Source organism: Chrysochloris asiatica, unplaced genomic scaffold, assembly GCF_000296735.1.
Source record: "Chrysochloris asiatica unplaced genomic scaffold, ChrAsi1.0 scaffold00001, whole genome shotgun sequence".
NCBI lineage: Eukaryota > Metazoa > Chordata > Mammalia > Afrosoricida > Chrysochloridae > Chrysochloris > Chrysochloris asiatica.
In genome coordinates, this window is record NW_006408519.1 from 21,869,386 (window position 1) to 21,889,228 (window position 19,843).

A 19,843-nucleotide genomic window follows, 5' to 3' on the forward strand; every position below is an offset into this window, starting at 1 on the left:
GGCAAAGAGAAAAGCACCAGGAATTGATAGAATACAAATTGAAATCTTTCAACAAATTGATGTGGCACTGGGGACACTCACTTATCTATGCCAAGAAATTTGAAAGACAGCTAACTGGCCAGCTGATTGGAAAAGGTCCATATTTGTGTCCATTCTAAAAGAGGTGACCCAAAGGAATTCAGAAAATTTTGGACAATATTATTAATATTGGAGTCCTAGTGTGGCATTGTGGGATAAAGCACTGGACCCCAATGACTACAAGGTCGGTGGTTCAAACTCACCAGTCACTCCTTGGAAATCCTATACAGGGTTGCTATGCGTCAGAACCAACTTGATGACACTGGAAAACAACAACAACATCATTAATATTGCATGCAAGTAAAATAAAATTTGCTTAAAATAATTTTAAAATGGCTGCCATAGTACATTGACAGAGAACTGCCAGAGGTTCAGGCTGGAATCATACAAGGACATGGAACAAAGGATATCCTTATTGATGTCAAATGTATCTTGGCTGAAAGCAAAGAATCCCAGACAGATGTTTACCTGTGTTTTATTGACTGCACCAAGACTTTTGATTGTGTGGTTTCTGACAAGCTATGGACAACATTGCGAAGAATGAGTATTCCAGAATATTTAATTGTTCTCATGAGGAACCTGTACATAGATTAAGAGGGAGTCATTCAAACAGAGCAAGGGAACCGAATGGTTTAAAATTAGGAAAGGTGTGTGCCAGGCTTGTATTCTTTCACTATACATTTATTGAATCTGTATGCTGAGCAAATAATCTGAGAAACTGGATTATATGAAGGAAAACATGGCATCAGATTTGGAGGAAAACTCCTTAACAACCTGCAATATGCAGATGATACAACTTTGCTTGCTAAAAGACAAGAAGACTTAAAATACTTACTGATGAAAATTAAAGACCAAAGTGTTGAATAGCAAAGATGTCAGTTTGAGGACTAAGGTGTGCCTGACCCAAGCCATGGTATTTTCAATAACCTCATAAGCATGCAAGAGTTGTAAAAAAGACTGTAGAAGAATTGATACATTTGAGTTATGGTGTTGGAATAGAACATTAAAAGTACTATGAACTTCCAAAACAACAAACAAATCTGTGTTGGATGAAGTACAGCCAGAATGCTCCTTAGAAGCCTGGATGGCCATGCTTTGTCTCTCATGCTTTGGACATATTAAGAAGAACGAATCTATGGAGAAGGACATCATACTTAGTAAAGTGGAGGGTCAGCAGAAAAAGAGGAAGCTCCCCTAACCAGATGGATCAGCACAGTGGCAGCAACAATGGGCTCAAGTGAGCAACGATTGTGAGATTGGCTAAGGACTGCACAGTGCTTTGTTCTGTTGTGCATACGGTTGCCACAAGTCATCTAGAAAAAACAACACATGATGACTCCAAATGTCAACTAGAAAATACAATCAGAATTAGAGGTTTGCATCATATGAAATATTTGTTGTTATTGTTAAGTGCCATTGAATTGGTTCCCACTCATAAAGACCCTATATAAGACTTCCAAGGATTGGCTGGTGAGTTTGAACCACCGACCTTCTGGTCTAGTGCTTTATTCCACAGCACCACATCAGGATTTGGGATTGAAAGACATTGGCTGCATGTTTTTTTTTCCCCCCAGCACCTTCTGATGTATGGTCAGTACAGTCTCGGCATAGTTGCCTTCACTGTAGAGTATGCATTTCAGAGTTGTGTATTTGGTGAACGCAGTCTTTGTTGACATTGTTGATGAGAGTGAAACAGATAATGGAGTAAAATATCACTGAGTAGCAAGTGAACTTTCCAGCTCTGGACATAAGAATATTTGGTTTGTCAAGTCACAGATATATCTGTGTAATTCCCAGGGCTGGGTGCTGAGTTACAGCTGTTTCTGCTATTACTGATGCCATAGGCAAACAGAGGATTAATGTCAAATTGGTGTAAAATTTGAAATGACTCTATTCCAATGTTTCTGTCTCCCAGTTTAGCTTTCTTCCAGTAATTCTTTTTATTATTTTATTTAAGGAAAAATACAGAGACCATGAATAGCTCAGTTAATTTACTGATGCTGGCAGGTAACTCCTATCTAGAAGATGATTTATTTTTAAATTATTGTTTTTGTTAAGTGTTGTTGAGTTGATTTCATCTCATAACGACCCTGTGTAGGGTTTCTGAGGAATGGCTGGTGAACTTGAACCACTGACCTTGCCATTCAACCTAACATTGAAGTCCAGCGCATTTACCCACAGCACCACAGCAGGGTTAGGTTAATACGAAAGAATACTTGCACTGGTTATATTTTTAAATAGCACAGAAAGGTATAAAATGATAACAAAATGTCATCTTATCTCTATCTCTGTGATTCTTAATCACACTCCTCAGGGATCACACCTATTAAGTTGACTTGCATATTTCCAAAATATTCATGCATTCACATATGTGTAATATATGTTGTTGTTGTTATATGCCGTGGAGTAGTTTCCGACACATAGCGACCTTGTATAGGGTTTCCGAGGCTGTAAATCTTTACAGGAGAGATGAGAGGACTTCAAAAAGTTTGTGTAAAAATTGAATTAAAAGATGATGGAACTTTCCCACAAACTTTTGAAGCCTCCTCCTATGTGTTCATATACATATGTATAGTATGTCTTTGTTATGCAAAGAAAATCATACATTGATATTTTTTTTTTTCTGCACCTTGCTTTTTTTACTTGGGGATCTTTCCTTGTTAGCAGATGCATAGACACAGTCCATTGTTTTTCATAACTGCAAAGTATTCCGTTGTATGGATATACTTGCTTATTTATAGACATTATGAACAGTGAGGTGCATAGAAATGTTTCATATTCTGTAAGTACTTTTGAATATTAAATGAGATAATTGTTATAAATGAAGTTCTTAACATAGTTGTTAAGTGTCAGTAAGTCGGTGCCTATATGTTGTTGTTGTTAAGTATTGTGGAGTCAGTTCTAACTCATAGCGACCCTGTACAGGGTTTCCGAGGCTGGAAATCTTTACATGAACAGAAAGCCTCATCTTTCTCCTATGGAACAGCTGGTACTTTTGAACTGCTGACCATGAGTCACCCTGCATAATGTTTCCTTATAATTCTTCCAAGATGCAGCTGGCTGCCTAGGACCACGGACCTTGTGGTTAGCAGTCCAGTGCTTATCATATGGAGCTGCTGTGTTCCCATTACATAGTAGGTTTTCAATAAAGGTCTATTATTATTATTATTATTAAAATATAATAATTATCACATCTGAATTCATGCATATTTTATTATTAGTCTGAGATAAGAATTCTTTTGATCTGCTTTTAGTACTCCGTATGTAGCTTAGAGGACAAGGAGCGCTGATGGTGTAGTGAGTTATGTATTGGGCTGATAACCACAAGGGCAACAGTTCAAATTCCCAGTTGTTCTGTGGAAGGAAGATGAGGCTTTCTGCTCTTGTAAAGATTTATAGCCTTAGAAACCCTTTACAGGGTCACTGTGAGTCAGAACACATTTGACACCACCACCACCTTAGAGGACATGAAAGCAGAGGACATGCTGACCAGATCTTCATTGCATCCATGAAAAAGTAGAAAGTGAGATTCAACCTAAGCTCCAACTGCAGAGAATTTGTTGTTGTTGTTTTGTACGATCAAGTCAGTTCTGACACACAGTGACCTTTTGTAGGGTTTCCAAGAGCATTTGTTCGGTTTCAACTGCTGACCTTAGTTTTAAGTCCAGTGCTTATCTTACAGTGCCATCTCAGGGGTCCTGTAGAGAATTAGCAATGAATACAAGATACTTCAATCTTTTAAGTCAGGGGTGGGGAGTGTCCGGCCCATGAGCCGTAAAAGGCCCGTGAAATCATGTGGTCTGGCCCTGCCGAGGCAACTGCAGTTCTAGCCGATGCATTGTTATTCTTAAGTGTTATGGAGTTGGAACATTAGGGTGAGCTAATTTAATGTTTGTCCAAATATAGCTGGCTGGTTTTTAAATTGATCTTTTTTTTTTTTTTTGGTTCACAAATAATGTTATAAATTTTGGCAGAAATAAGATTTCCCACCCCTGTTTTACGTCCATGTTCTCAGTTCTAAGCTGCTCATTACAATCATCTGGGAAGTGTTTAAAAAATACTTCTGCCCAGGCCCTATACCTGGGTCTAGGCTGATATCTGGCTTTGACATTTTTTATTGTGCCATCCAGATTGAGAACCACTTTAAGGTAGCGCTGCTCAGGACTCGTAAATGTTAGTGTATTGGGTCTCAATGTAGGCTACACATTAGAATCAGCTAATGGGTGTGGCACTGTAGAAGAAGCCCCCCACTCCTGGCACCAACTTCTGAAAACCAAGTGGAACCATGTCTGACTGCCCCTGGCTTCAAAAGGGGTTAAGAGACTCAAATTCAAAATCAGCCCCAAGCCGATCTCAATGAAGCAGAGTTCAGACCTGCTTCCAACGTACAACCTTCTTTTCCCTACTCTGACACCAACCATCCCTCCTACTCGCTGCTTCACATCTGGGTTTGATAATCCATTGCAATGGCCACACAGAACTCATAACAATACTCATGATTATAGGGTCTACTAGGGAAATGAACAGGGTGCAATTCAGTATCAAAACCAATTCAAGATGCAGCAGTTCTCCAGTCAGGAATGCCTCTTGTCTGTTTTTCAAGCCAGTTTCCTGCCTGTAGGCACTCAGCTTTACTCATTCCGTAGCCTAGAGCTGGAAGCTGCTCTGCCCCTCAATGCCACCAACTCTGCTGTGACCTCTGCTGTCATCTCTTTCCATCGAATCTGTAGTCATTGTTTCTGTAGCTAAGGATCTCATGTGTTACTTACGCTCTTTCTTCAATGGTCCTGGGACCTTCCTTCTTGATGGTTGTGGAACTTCCTTCTTGATTATCCTGGGATCTTCCTTCATGAAGGTCCTGGAAGCTTCCTTCTTAACGGCCCTGAGATTTTCCATCTCTGCTTCCCAGTTAGCTCTTTTTTAGCCTAGACAGAGGGCAAAACTAACCAATCCCAGCCTTAGAGTCCTGTACACCTTATTTGCATGGTCCCACCCAATTGCTTGGTGGGAATTAAGAAGACACTGGATAGAAAAGTCATATCAAGTAAATTCTAGGCACCACAGGCTACCCCCTGGCTGTTCTAGCCATTGTCATTCATAAATGAAGGATTAACTTTTCCCCTTTCAGTTAAATATCTTCTACAATGACAGTTTTGAGAATCACAATTAATCCTGCTAACCATTAGTCACTATTGAAATCATAAAATCCTGTCAGCATCTCCCCGTACTGTCCCTTCACCAGACCTTCTGAAAAAGAGGAAACTATTCAGTGGGGATGCTCCCTTGTCCCCCTCATTCTGAGACTAAGTAAGCTTGTAACCCATCCATTTCATGCCTTTATAACTACCTCACTTTTGATAGCCAATGTACCGTATCAATCCAGTACATTAAGGGCATAAACATGTTCCTTGATCTGAAAAATCTTCCATTCTGGTTGGAATTTTGAGCAACTGCATCCATAAGCAAAAGTCCAGTTCATCAAAATGCAGCAGTTGACACTTGCTTACAGTATCAAACATCTTTATCTTCATCTGGTCAGGTTCTGCTCAGCTCAGCCCTAGCCATCCAAGTTAGGTCAAATGGGTACCAGCTGCTAGTTTGGGAGTTCACGCACCTCCCTATATTTACAATAGCTGGCCCCTTCACTCTCAGCCCTAGTCCCCAGGAACTAGGTGGGTGCCCATGGGCTCAGGAGTGAATACACTCCCTCATCTTTAGACCACCCAGGAACTAGGTGGGTGCCCATGGGCTCAGGAGTTCATACACTCCCTCATCTTTAGACCAGCCATCCAATACTCTTCTCTCTCTTTCATCTCAAGGTCTGTGGGTGCAAATGGAACATGTGTCTTCATTGCTGCATTTCCCCCATTCCACTCAACAAGTAGACCCAAGTGGTAACCAGTGAACATAGAAGGGGATTTTCTCTGATGAGCACAGATTTCTTGATTTGATATCTCCATGGCAAACAGCTTGCTTGAAACTCAAAAAAAGTCATAAACAGTCGACTGTTTTCTTCTATTTCCTGTAGTTCTCTTTCAATCATAAATCTCCAGTTCTCTCAGGAGTTCTGGGTGGCTCTTATTGTCTTTTCAAATGCAAATGTATCAAGTCTGAAGGATCTGGATGAGGCTCAGGATTCCACCTAAGGCCCCATTCTCTACAAAGGCTTGAAACAAAAAGCTTATTTCCAGGCAACTCTAACTCCTCTTTTAGCAAGTCCAATCAAGTGGCTGAAGGCAGGCTTACAAACTCTCTGTAATCATAACAATATTAATTTTTATCACACTTGTATATATATTTTTAAATAGTAGGTATGAGAAACCAATATCTATAAGGCAGTCAAACACATAGACCTTTAAAACACTCAAATCCAATCTTTTCTCCTCCACCTTTATCAATCTCATTCATCTGTATATGACCTTAGGCCTCTAGCAGAGTGGCTCCAGTAGGCCCCAGCCCCCTCTCAGCAGTTTAGTTTAACAAGCTTAACATCTGCTTTAAAGGAGCTCTGGTAGCATAGTGGTTATGAATCGGACTATGAACCACAAGGTCAGCAGTTCAAAACTACCAGCCGTTCCACGGGAGAAAGATGAGGCATTCTGTTCCCATAAAGATTTACAACCTTGGAAAGCCTGCACAGGGTCACTATGAGTCGGAACCGACTCCAGGGCACATAACAACAACATCTGCTTTAGGCACCTCCAGAAGCTGTTTTCCCCCCTCAGCTTAAGCATTCAGCTCTTATATTCTTTTCAGGCTTTACAGGTAACAAAATCCAAACTAACCATCTAAGAAATCAAAAGTTTCACTTCCCATGCCCCTTGGTTCTTTCCTGTACAAGATCTCAAGTTTCCATTAGTCTGTAGCCATTGCAATGAATACTGCTTCTAATGCCAACTAGACTTCTAACTCAAGATTGGCAGTTCAGTCCCACCAGCCACTCATTGGGAACCCTGTAAGGGTTGCTGTGAGTCAGAACCAATTCTATGGCACTTACCAACAACAAATACTCATTCTGGGTCCCATCCCCAGAGATTCTGACTTAATGGGTCTTGGGTATAACTTGGTTAGCGGGATTTCTAAAACCTCCTCAGGTGATACTAATGTGCATATAAAGAGCCACACTGAAAGCCTGTAGAGTTCAGAGTCTCACCTATAGAAATTTCCATCAGGAATTATGGAACAGAGTTAAGAAATATGTATTTTTAACAGACACCTGTGCATGTACTAGGGCTAGTTCTGACACCACACTTGAGAAGAATTGAGGTAGATTCTAAAATAGGAGTACACATTGAGTCCTTTTTCATTTATTTTTGATTCATACTAACCCTATGGGACAGAGTAACTGCCCTATACTGTTTCTAAGACTGTACATATTTACGGAATCAAACTGCTACCTCTTTCTCCAAGGAGCAGTTGGTGGATTCAAACCATTAGCACCCAAGCTCCTTAACCAGCAGGACTCCTGGCAATAAAAGTAGTACTTGGAAATCCCTTCTACAGCATCCTTTTTGGATGGTCCTTTCTCATTAAATGGCTAATTTCATGGTTACACGGGATGATTAAGCAACAACAATAAAACCCCCCAGCAAGCACATTTCTATTGAACTGATGTCTGTTTCAACCTAACTTCTCACCATTGCTGCTGTTCCTTTCCCTGAAGCTAGCCAAAGGAAGCATCCTTACACTTTTAGCTCTTCTCATCTTCCATATGACAAACGTTTCAATTAATGAAGAAAGTGATCAAAGTTCCCTTAGTCTTCTCTTTTCTGGGCTAGAGACACCTCAGTGACTTTAAAAGAATGACTGATTGACTACCTGGAGTGATTAACTTTGCAGTCTAGGAGCGGAGGTTCCTGGGACCATCAAGGGAGAAAAGTGGAGAACGGAACCCAACCCAGAGAAGCAGTGATGCCAGAGATGGAAGCAGAGACAATGATGTGGAGAGATGGAGCAGCTGGGGACTTTGGTCCGGGAGAGGCAGAGGGGCTCTGTGCTGATGACTCAGGGGCAGGCTTGTGGGATATACCCTTTGGTTGATGGATGATGCATGGAGGGGATTGTAACCATGGCAAGGAAATGATACATGATGGGATCAAGGTGAAGTTAATGTCCTCCCATGTAAACTATCACATAATTCACAATAAAACATTATAAAAAAATTGGAAAAAGCACAATTAAATGAATAACACCTGAAAAACTAAGGATCATTACTATTGATGATTATTGAATTGGAAATTCTGTAAATATTATTTATCTGTGAACTTTTCATTGATGGTAAACCCTTCCAAAGAGGCAGATAAATCAGATTTGTAAACATTTGAAGTAAGAAACCAAAGAAAGGGAAGGGCCAGTTGATACTTCGGTGAGAACTTTGCTGCCTCTTCACTGTCTCAGTGAGCTATGATTTAGTTGAATAACAACAGCCTCCCACTCTTTCCTTTTGTCAGGTGTGCCAAAGGGCCTGAATTACGATGTTGTCAAAGGGCTCATCTTAGCAGTCGATGGTGTGGTATCTGTGCACAGCCTGCATGTCTGGTCTCTAACAATGAACCAAGTGATTCTCTCAGCTCATGTTGCTACAGGTCAGTACATTTTGTAAACATCATGGACAAAATTCAGTTCTTGTCCTGCAAAGTCAGTAATTTTCCTCCTGTTGTTGAGCTGTCCTGAGTGACTGTTGCCTGCAAAGCCATTAGAAAGTGGTTTATACTCCCAACGTTATCTGATCATGTTGTCGTAGCAACAACAATGCAAGTGATCTCCCTTAAGATGAACTGCAGAGTGTAGAGGACAGAACCAAGGGAGAAACTCCTTCCAAACTCTGAAAATCAGATGTTGCCTGCTCAGCTTGGTGCTCCATAGTTGAAAGAAAAGCAATTATTATGTAACAGTGGTGGAGTCCTGGCATGGCAGTGTAGGATAAGCACTGGACTGCTTACAAGGTGGTTACAAGGTTGGCAGTTCAAACCTAGCCACCTGTTTTTGGAAACCCTATACAGGGTCGCTGTGAATTGGAACTGATTCAATAGCACTTTAACACCAACAATAAATGTTTCCAACAGTAATTCTTACTTGAGTATCTCCTGTATATTAGATGTTTTGCCTAGCTCTGATGATGACCATGACATAGGCCCCATCCTTAAAGTTCTAACATGATGACAGATTGCTAGTAGGAATTAATAGAAATCCCTTCATTGGATGGTTAGAAATTCTGTAATCATGTCAAGAAATGTTTAGAAGATTGACTTGATGCTGAATTCTACTTTTTTAAAAATTAGAGAATGATTTTGTTCATGGTATGCTATTGAATCCTGGTAGCGTAATGGTTACAAATCAGGCTGCTAACCTCAAGGTCAGCTGTTCGAAACTACCAGCTGTTCTGCGGGAGAAACATGAGGCTTTCTGCTCCCGTAAAGATTTGCAGCCTCGGAAACCCTGTGCAGGGTCACTATGAGTCAGAACTGACTCCACGGTACTTAACAACAACAACAACAACATGCTATTGAATTGGCCTCTGACTCACAGGGACCCATCACAGCAGAATGCGACGCTGTCCAGTCTTGTGTCGTCACCATGATCAGTTACAGATGAGACTGTTATGAGCCATTGGGTATTCATTCATTGATTTTTGGAAGTAGGTCCCCAGACCTTCCTTCCTAATCCATCTTTAGCATGGAAGCTCTGCAGAAGCCTGCTCAACATCATAGCAACAAGCATATATGATAGTCAGGGATGGGGATGGGGGTGGGGGTGGGGGGTAGCTGTGCATTAGGCATACTGGCCAAAAATCAAACCTGCACCTCTGGCATGGAAAGTGGGGATTCCACCACTGAACCAGCATGGCCCTGTGATATACCTGTATCACAGAGGGATGGGGAACAGAGGTGGGAGTCCTTTCATCGCTCCAGGAGAGAACTCAGCAAAGAATGAGAGGTTCGTTGTTAAGTGTCAACGAGTCGTCTTTGACTCAGAGACCCTCTAGAGAGTTTCTGAGGCTGTAAATTACTACAGGAGCAGAAAGTCTTGGAGTGACTGGTAGATTCAAACTGTTGACCTTTCATTTAGAAGGTCAGCTCATAATCCATAGTGGTTACAAATTGGGCTGCTAACTTCAGGGTCAGCAGTTCAAAACTACCACCTGTTCCATGGGAGAAAGATAAGGTTTTCTGCTCCCGTAAAGATTTACAGCTTCAGAAACCCTGTACAGGGTCACTGTGAGTTGGAACTGACTCCATTCCATGGCACATACAACAACAACCATGCCTTCTTAATAATGGTAGTAGTTGTTGCTCCTGTTAAGCACTGTCAAGTAGTTCTGACTCATAGTGACCCGGTATAGGGTTTCTGAGGAGTGACTATTGGGTTTGAACCTCTGACCTTGCAACTCAAACAACACTTCTGAGGTTAAAAGAGTAAACAAATAATTCCAGAAAACTACTAAGAGGCAAGTTCAAAACCATCAGTGACAGTTGAGGACTTGCTTTCTCAAACATTCCCATCTCCTCTCAGGAGCTCTTCTCTGGCTTCAGGGAATTATGGCATTACCTACCAGTATTTCACCACAAGAGAAGAGTCTAGTAAACAGTCAGGTACTACTGAGGGGACTTTTCAGCCTTCTGATACCACTTGGGACAGGAAAAAAGATGGCAGTGAGCGTTGCTGCTCTCAGAACGGTCTGTGGGGAACTTTAAATTCTTCCTGGTTCCTGTCACCAGCTTTAACATAAATTCTGATTAGATATAAGGTCTGCACCCCTGATCCATGGGGACTGGTTAGCAGGGCTGTGTGAGAAATTAAAGTTCTGACAGAACTTTTCTCAGGGCTTGCCTCTACTTCCAGATTCAGCTCTTTTGGAGGGCAAGATGCCAGAGAGAACTATGGGCCAAAGGACTCCTCGTAGTGAAAGGGCTCTTTGCTGGGAGACAACAGCTGAGTGCCAGAGCCATGCTAGTTCCTTAGGAGCAGTCTGTGAATCTGTAGCCCGCCCCACCAGGTCAAAGGCTGGAGTCTTAGCAGCTGCCCATGTGTGTGAAATCTGCTCATCTTGTTTGTGGTTCTTTATCAACAGCCGCCAGCCGGGACTGCCAGGTTGTTCAGAGAGAGATCTCCAAAGCCATCAGCAATAGTTTTACCGTGCACTCTCTCACCATTCAGATGGAATTGCCAGTTGACCAAGACCCAGAGTGTCTTTTCTGTGAAGATCCCCCAAACTAGCTCCGTCACACTGGTGAGCTGGTGGGCTGTTTGGCACACCACGACCTGCTACTATGCAGTTTCTGGGACAGAAGAAATAAGGAATCAAATGGAGAAATTTGAGAAACTCATCGCCCAGTACAATGTATGCCCTTCTTCTTTATTAAGCTGTATCCATCATGAATGAAGAGTCATTTAGATCCATCACTCCTTTTTGTTACATACTTATCAGTGGCTGTGTTCTATTACAGATTTGTGTGTGTAGATCATTCCTGCCTCGCACTAAAGTGACAGCTGCTTGCAGCCATGGGCAATGCTAAATCCACCTCTCTTCAATAATGCATGCTGAGATGGGGTTTAAAAAAAAAGTCAGAAAAGTCTTATCAGAAATCAATGGCAAGGAGAGGTAGACAAAGATACACCTGTGAGGACTGTAATCCACAGAAAAATTAAACATCTGAGACCAAAAGGGTAACATCTGCCCCCAAACAAAGCTCAGAAGGCAGGAAGGGGCAGGAAAGAAGGAGGGTGGGGGAGGGGGGTGGTGCTAGGAAGGAAGGGAGGAAAGTGCTGTTACACTGAGGAGATGGCAACCAGTGTAACAAAACAAAATGTGTGTAAAGTGTTTAATGGAAAATTGATTTGCTTTGTAAACTTTCATCCAAACCACATTTTAAAAAAGCAAAACAACAAGGACCTGAGAGAAACAAAAATAAATAAAGAGTCAAGTTAGGGCTAAAAGAGACTCTGGATGCCTAATGGTGGCAGTTTATGTGCTTGTTTCTCACCAAAAGGTTGGAGGTTCTAGCCCACCCAGAGGTGCCTCGTTAGAAAGGTCTGGAGATCTACTTCCCAAAACGGAGCCATTGAAAAGCCAACAGAAAACAATACCAGTGTAACACACATGGAGTCCGGATGACTCAGAGGGCAACTGGGGGTTAGGGGTTTGGGTTTTATTTCATCTTTATACCTTATTAGAACTTAACTGTCCACCTGAGATGTGATACTGTTTGGAGCAACGGCTTTTAAACTGCCTGTGTGTCAATATCTCCATTCATTTCATAGGGTTAGAAATGCCCCTCTTGTGTTCTGATGAGGAGAGTTAAGGCTACTCCTTCCACTGGTATTTAAATTCCTATTCCCTAAAACCTAAGATGGTCCCTGCCTTTGTTCTCTGGTGCTGCTATAACAGAAAACCCACGAATGGATGGCTTTGAGAAACAAATGGATTCCCTCACAGTTTAGGAGGCTAGAAATCTGGATTCAGAGCAATAGCTCTGGATAAAGGTCTTTGTCTTCTGTCAGCATCTGTAGGCCTGGTATTCCTTAAAGATCCTCAAATGTCTTGGCTTCAGTCTTTCCCTGGACCTAGGAGCTTCATGGTGCAGGGACCCCAGGTTAAGGAACACTCTTCACTCCCAGCTCTTCTTTCTTGTTGGTCCCTCTGAGCTCTGCTTGCTTGTTTCATCTCTTATACCTCAGAAGAGATTGACTCAAGACACAACGTAATTGTGCAGATTGCGTCTGTCTCATACCATCATGGAAATGAAGATTCACAATGCAGAGTATTTTTACAACAGATCACATCATGGAGATGATTATGTCATGTTAGACCTCAACATGGAGGTGATGACTACAGCTCAACTGACCAACCACTGAGAATCTTGGCCCAGTCAAGTCGACACAAAACCTTAACTGTAACATCTAATCGTGTCTGAATGTTGTTGTTGTTGTTATTAAGTGTTATCGAGTTGGTTCCTACTCATAGTGATATGGGTTACTGAGGATCAGCTGGTGGATTTAAACTGCCAACCTTGTGGTTCAAAGTCCAGTACTGATTCAACAGCGCCACACCAGAAGTTGAATCATTTCTGAATGGTGCCTTATAAAAGCAGAACGATAGAAAAATGTATACAGGAGGCCTGTTTATAAGCAAAGGAATGCTAAGTATTACCAGTAGACACCAAAAGCTAGGAGAGAGGAACATAGGAGGAAGTGGCACAACTGAGACCCTGATTTGGACTTTTAGCCTCCAGAAACAACAGAAAATAAACTCTGTTCTTTATGGTAACTCACTTATAGTCTTCATTTGCGTTGTTGTGGCAGAACAAGGTAAGTAAGACACCAAGTAATATGCAAGGACTATCATTTCAGAAATGCATGCAAAGATGAGTCTACATTCTTCAGAAGAATGGGATGAATACATTACTGAGTTTGGAAGTCAAAGACTAACATTGGTTCCTTGATAGGCCTATCATAGGTAGCATTCAATTTGTAACCTCTTTACATAAGTGTCTGACTAAGGAAAGAGAAATTAATTGAAATGATTGTAGGGTGGCATGTTGAAAGGTCTTACTCCAGAGGGTCTGAGTGATGCCAATGGGGATAGGGAATGAAAAGGAGGAGAGTGTAACATGGTGGAGAGAGGAACTGTGGGTAAAGGAATTAACATGGACAGGAATGAGCACAGTGCCCATCCTTCCAGCTCCATGACCTTCAGCCAGTACTCAATTTCTCTAAGCTGCAAATTCCTCATTGAAAAGGAATACTCTTCTTTTCATCAGGGTGTTTCTGTTACAATTAAATGGGATAATAAATGTGTGGCCAATAAATGTTGTCTCTAATTCAGGGTTTCTCAGCCTTAGTATCATTGATGACATTTTTGGTTTAAGGGGTTGTCCCTGCACTGGAGGATCTGGCCTTTATCCAATAGTGGCTAATAGCCATTCCTCATTTCTTCTTACCCCTAACTGCCAATTTTGACAATAAAAAATGCCTTCAGACACTGCCAAATGTTTGCCCCCTGCAGGGTAAAATCATGCCTGGTTGATAACCATTGTGGGCTGGAACTTGCAAACTGTAAGGGAAGAAGGAAATAATGGAGGCTGTGAAGACTTAGAGTTTGGGATGATTGCCTTTTTACAAACAACCTGCTTCTCCCATACCAGGTCCTGCCCAGGCTCTCTCTCTCCACCATGTTACACTGTCCTCCTTTTCATATCCTTATCCCCACTGGCATCACTCAAACTCTCTGGAGTAAGACCTTTCAACAGGCTACCCTGCTCACTTACTGTCCAGATTTCCATAAGGGGAACCTTGAATTATATATAGGGGTTCTTCAGACAGAAGAGGACATTCTAGACAAGGAGAAGAAGCTGTGCAAGGCCTGCTTATGCTATTAGGTTATTTGAAAAGCAAAACACAGGTGGCAGAGGAAACTTCCTACTGTGTGATTCACAAAATGCTACAGTTTTTGCTCCTTTCCAATGATTAATATTGTGGAGGACAGCAGTTCTGTTTGAGATGACTTCTACGTCACTGTCGACATCTAACATCCAATGTGGAGACCTAGCAGAATCCATCTTTGTGGAGGCAATGACTCTGGGATCTATTTGGGCATTGTCATTCATGATGTCTGTTTATATTTATGTGTTTCTGAAATTTTGAGGGCCAAGAAAACTGACTTTGACCAAGGAGGTCACATCTGTGCCATCTCTGCAAATCATCCAGCACTGCTGAAATGGCTGCTTAGCATTCTGCTAACGGCACCTCCAAATACACTTGTCTCCCACCTCAGTAAGCACGGTTTAGACCACCATGATTAGACATTCAGGTTCCTAATGTCTCCTGCCTCATCTGCCTCTCAAAACAGAAAGGCAGCTGCCTGCCCTAGCATCATTCCCATCTCAAGGGTGACTAAAGGCTTTTCTTTCCCATGCTTCATGTAGGCCAGAGCCCTTAAGGCCAGATAATTGGGCAAACACACAGGTTCTAGTGCTATTGTTTTGTGTGTGTGGTGGATATATATGTGACAACACATTAGCCATTTTAACATTTTTCTCACATGTACTATTCAGTAAAATTAATTAAACTCATCTGTTGTTTAACCATCATCATTATCTATTTCTAAATGTTTCATCACCTTTAACAGAAGCTGTGTTTCCTAAATAATGGGTTCCCTTCCCCCCCTTCCTCCCACTCAACTCTGGTAGCCACTAATTAACTTTGGTCTCTGTACAGTTGTTCTAGATATTTCATTATAGGGGATGGTATTTATCACATTCATCACTGGTTTTGTTCTGAATGCCCAAGGGGTGGAGTTCTATTTTAATTAAAGGAATTGCTCCATGGCCCCTTGTTTTCCCCCTTATTTCTCTGAAATCGACTTCTTCACAGTTTCATTTTTTTCAGAATTGAAACTTCGGGACAGTAAATATTTTTGTGTTAAGGTGCAATAAAATTTGTAGAAGCAGGACATTGCAGTGGGGATTTGGAAGACCTTAAGATGTAAGAACAGTGCCACCAAGGGATATTATCAGCCACTCATCAGTTCTAAAGACCTTGTTCTCCTTTTGCCCTCTTTCTTGGCATGGTTGGAACTCCATACCGTTGAAGGTGCTAGAATAGTATAGTAGAATTCTGTACTTGGCGGCATTGCATTCTCTTCTGTTATCAGAACCTTAATATTTCACGGCTTTCAAAGCAATAGCCTTATTCTTCTCAGTACTGATATCAGAGCAAATTTATTGTCTGCTCCATTCTTAATATGCAGAGCTGTACTGCAGTGCTCGGTAAAGATTTATCTAGGGCTCTGGTGGTGGTGGGGCTCATAAAAAGAAATATATGTGTTCCCTAGGTTTGCTTCCAGATGGGAAATGGGGATGTTAAAAGATAGGAAAGAATGTATGTTTATGCATTGAGCCAATGGCTCTGCAGTTAGGACATTGGGTTTTGAATCTTAGCTCTTCCCTTGATTAGCTCTGTGACCTTCAGCTCGTGGCTTAAATGCTGGATTCTTCTGTTTCTTGATCAATAAATCCTACCTGTTAAGGTTTATGAGAAATCAATAATTAAAAACCCTTAAAGGGTTTGGACCAGTGCCGAACAGGTAGTTGTTGTTGTTAAGTGTCGTCGAGTCCGATCTGACTCATAGTAACCCCATGTAGGGTATCCTGGGAGAGACTGGTGGGTTTGAAGTACCAACCTGGTGGTTAGCAGTCCAGTGTTTCTCCTATAGCACCACATCAGCACTTAGCATGCAGTAACAATTAGCTCCACCACCCTTCTGCCAGTGTCTTATACTGTGGCGACTTCTGCGTTGCTATCACGCTAGAAGCTAAGCCGCTAGTATTTCAAATATCAAGCAAGTCCATCCTTGGTAGACAGTTGCAGCAGAGCTTCCAGTCTAAGACAGACTAGAAAGAAAAACCTAGTGATCTACAACATTAGCCAATGAAATTCAGCTGTGGACCATAACAGACTATTGTCTGATATATTGTTTGATAGACTATGGTACCTTCCAATATTTCTAGATTGCAAGATATAAGACTTTGTCTCACATAGTTTGGGCATGTGATAAGGAGGAACCCGTCCTTGGAAAAAAGATATCATACTTGGAAAAAGTAGAGGATCAGTGAAAAAGAGGAAGACCCCAGAGAGATGGATTGACACAGTGGCTGCACCAATGGGCTCAAACCTGACACTAATTATGAGGATGGTAAAGACCAGGTCATGTTTCATTCTGTTGTACATAGGGTCGCCATGAGCTGGCACCAACTCAATTACACCAACACACCACTTGTTTGTTGTTGTTATGTGCCATCCGACTCACGGTTTCTGAGGCTGTAAATCTTTACAGGAACAGAAAGCCTCATCTTTCTCCCATGGAACCACTGGTAGTTTCAAACTGCTGACCCTGAGGTTAGCAGCCCTATTGGTAACCACTACATTACCAGAACTCCTTAACACATCACTACAGTAGCTCAAATGACCCCCAACAATGGACTCAAACACTGATGACCATAGAGATGGTACAGGTGAGCAGCATTTGGTTCTGTTGTACATAAGGTCACCATGAGTTGGAACCAACTTGATATCAACTAACAATGAGGGCAAATATTAGCTATTATTTAAGATTATTACACAAAATGAGTGCATGTATTTGTGTGCAAAACACAAAGTTTTATATCATCCAAATTTTGGAGGATTTGAAGCCATCCACACTACTCCCACAAGAGAGTGGCAAAATTATTGGTGAGAATTAAACAGTCCTTTCTCTCATAAGGAGCAATTGAGGCTTGCTGAGATAAAGATGTTTCCTGTGAGAATGTTACCTAGTGAGGGAGTCATAGATTAATTAAAATAGTTGAGCCCCTTTCTGCCTCTTTGAAAAATGCTGCTTTTATCTTTGAAGTAAACTGAATTAATCACTCAGAGTACATTTAATAACAGAAAGTAATAACTGTCCAATCAAAGAAGGCAGAGTTGAAGTTCTTCCAGGCCCTACCCTGATGCTAGAAAGTATTCCTCTTTTGCTTTCCTTTCCCTCTCTCTCATGAGGTCTCAGCTTGCCCCAAGAGGGTGCATATCCTTCTTCTAGTCTCTAGTTTACCCTTGGCATATTTAGACCACTTACTGACCTATTAAACTTTGCAAGCCCACAAAGATCCTTAGGACTCAGGGTCCAAAACATTGCTTGTGGATATACATATTTTCTAGACTCTGGGAGAATGTTTCCCTCCAGCTCCATCCTCACCCGATGAGATATGACCCAGAGGGCCCTGCAAAGAGACAAGCTCATTTTCTGCAATTAGCTCTAAAGTGCCTCCAGGAAATGTTTTTCTCAGCTCATCTCCCTGCATTCCCTGTTTTGGATCACAGGGCAATCTGTTTAAATGACTAATTACAGAAATCATTAAAGGCACCAAGCAAATGTTGTCTTTGAATAACCACATTCCTCGTTTTACAAGTCCTGCTTGGCTTGACAGTGATGAAGCCACTTAACAGTCCAGCGCAGGCGGATGTTATAGAGAGAGAGAGGGAAAAAAAAAAGTGACCATATGTGGTTCAATTTCCTAACTTTCAGATTTCACACTTAACGTTTGTCATTCTGTTGCTGGACACCTGTTTAAATGCTATTTTGAAATACTAATGTATGTTGTTTTACAAAAAAGAAGTATGTTCAGGTTAAGCCTTTTTTTTTTTTTTTTTAACCACCCAAGTCATGCAGTAAATGTTTCTCATGACACCATTTGGGACTATAACCAGAGTACACTCTTCTACTATCCATCTTTTCTTGGAGGAAGTAATCCATTTGGCCCATGAGAGAGTAAAGATAATCTCACAATGAGGACAGTTTTGGCAGCAACCTGATCCTTGTCATGAAATTTACGTGGTAAAAAGAGTGGGGGTCAGAGGTAGTGATACCACTTGACAGTTGTAAACACACACATACGCACCAAGACACTTGTGCTTCTTCAACCACAAAGGTCAGGAAATGATGAAAGACGATAAGCTGAATTGCAGTCCTTTCATGTGTGTCAATTAAACCCTGGGAGTCAAGGTGTCAATATAATTGCCCTATATTTCCTTTCTTCAAAGGGTCCCCTACCCATTAGCTAAAACAGGATTGTCTTAGTCACAGTTATTAAATCTAAATCAATGTTGTTGTTGTCCAGAGTCCAGGGGTATGTCAAATGCTCTTTCCCTAGATCTGTAGAATTTAGGGGTGTGTTGGGGTATTATGGAAGAAATTGCACCAGCTGTACTGCACATATATGTTAGAATCCTGATCACACATGACTTGGGGTTTCATTAGAAAGGGAACTGCATTCTTCAAGTGGGACTCTGTAGGGAATTAATAAACCAGTGTTATCTTTCTTTTATTATGCCTTGCCGAATGTTTGTCTAGTGATGAGGATGACAAAGAAAGATTTGGGGCATATATAAGGAATTTATGAACAAGACTTGCTGTTACTGTACTTCTCTCCACTTAAAATTTGCCCCTGAAATGGCAAAAGTCCACAATCAAAAAAAGTATGAGTGTTCTGTGTTGGCGTTTCTTTAGAGCAATATTTTCTATGAATAATTAATGGGCCAGAAAGATGAAGCCTGTTTTTCTAGTTTCTACCTTCTCATGGAGTTCAGTGTCTTGTTTGAATTGGGATGGGGAAAGAACAGTTCAGATTTTCCTAGCTCTGTAAGCTTTGATTTCATCATGAAGAAGCTGGTTCCCTGTTTATTCAATCTTTAATACTTTATACATACAAAATCATGGATGGGAGTTTTCAGGATTTTAGATTAGATAGTCTAGTGGTTACAAATCAGGCTGCTAATCTCACGGTCAACAGTTCAAAGCTACCAGCTTTTCCATGGGAGAAAGATGAAGCTTTCTGCTTCCATAAAGATTTACAGCCTCAGAAACCCTGTAAAGGACTGCTATGAGTCAGAACCGACTCCACGGCACATAACAACAACAACAATGATGACTACATAGACAGTTCTAACTGTGGTGCTGTGGGTTAATGCGCTGGACTGCAAAGTCAGTTTGAACTGCAGGGTTGGCGGTTCAAACTCACCAGTCACTCCTCGGAAACCCTTTACAGGGTCGCTTTGGGTAGGAACCAACTCAACGGCACTAAACAGCAACAAGAAGGAGGGTACAGCTGATGAGGACATGTAATTTCTGTTCTTGTCTTTTTCTTCCTATTACTATTATTATTTGGAGTCCTGGTGTGGCACTGTAGGATACGCACTGGCCTGCAAGGTCAGTTTGAACTGCAAGGTTGTC

The 19,843-nt window shown here is 41.5% G+C and overlaps 1 protein-coding gene across 1 annotated transcript in view; it reads left to right on the top strand.

Moving 5' to 3' along the window:
• The window catches only part of SLC30A8 (solute carrier family 30 (zinc transporter), member 8), a 70,715-nt gene extending 59,420 nt beyond the window's left edge, over positions 1–11,295 (top strand). Inside the window, exons 7-8 of the mRNA XM_006830827.1 lie at positions 8,529–8,663; positions 11,150–11,295. Of these exons, the coding sequence (XP_006830890.1) occupies positions 8,529–8,663; positions 11,150–11,295 (281 nt within the window). The remainder of the gene's footprint in view (positions 1–8,528; positions 8,664–11,149) is intronic.
• Positions 11,296–19,843: the final 8,548 nt, after the last annotated feature.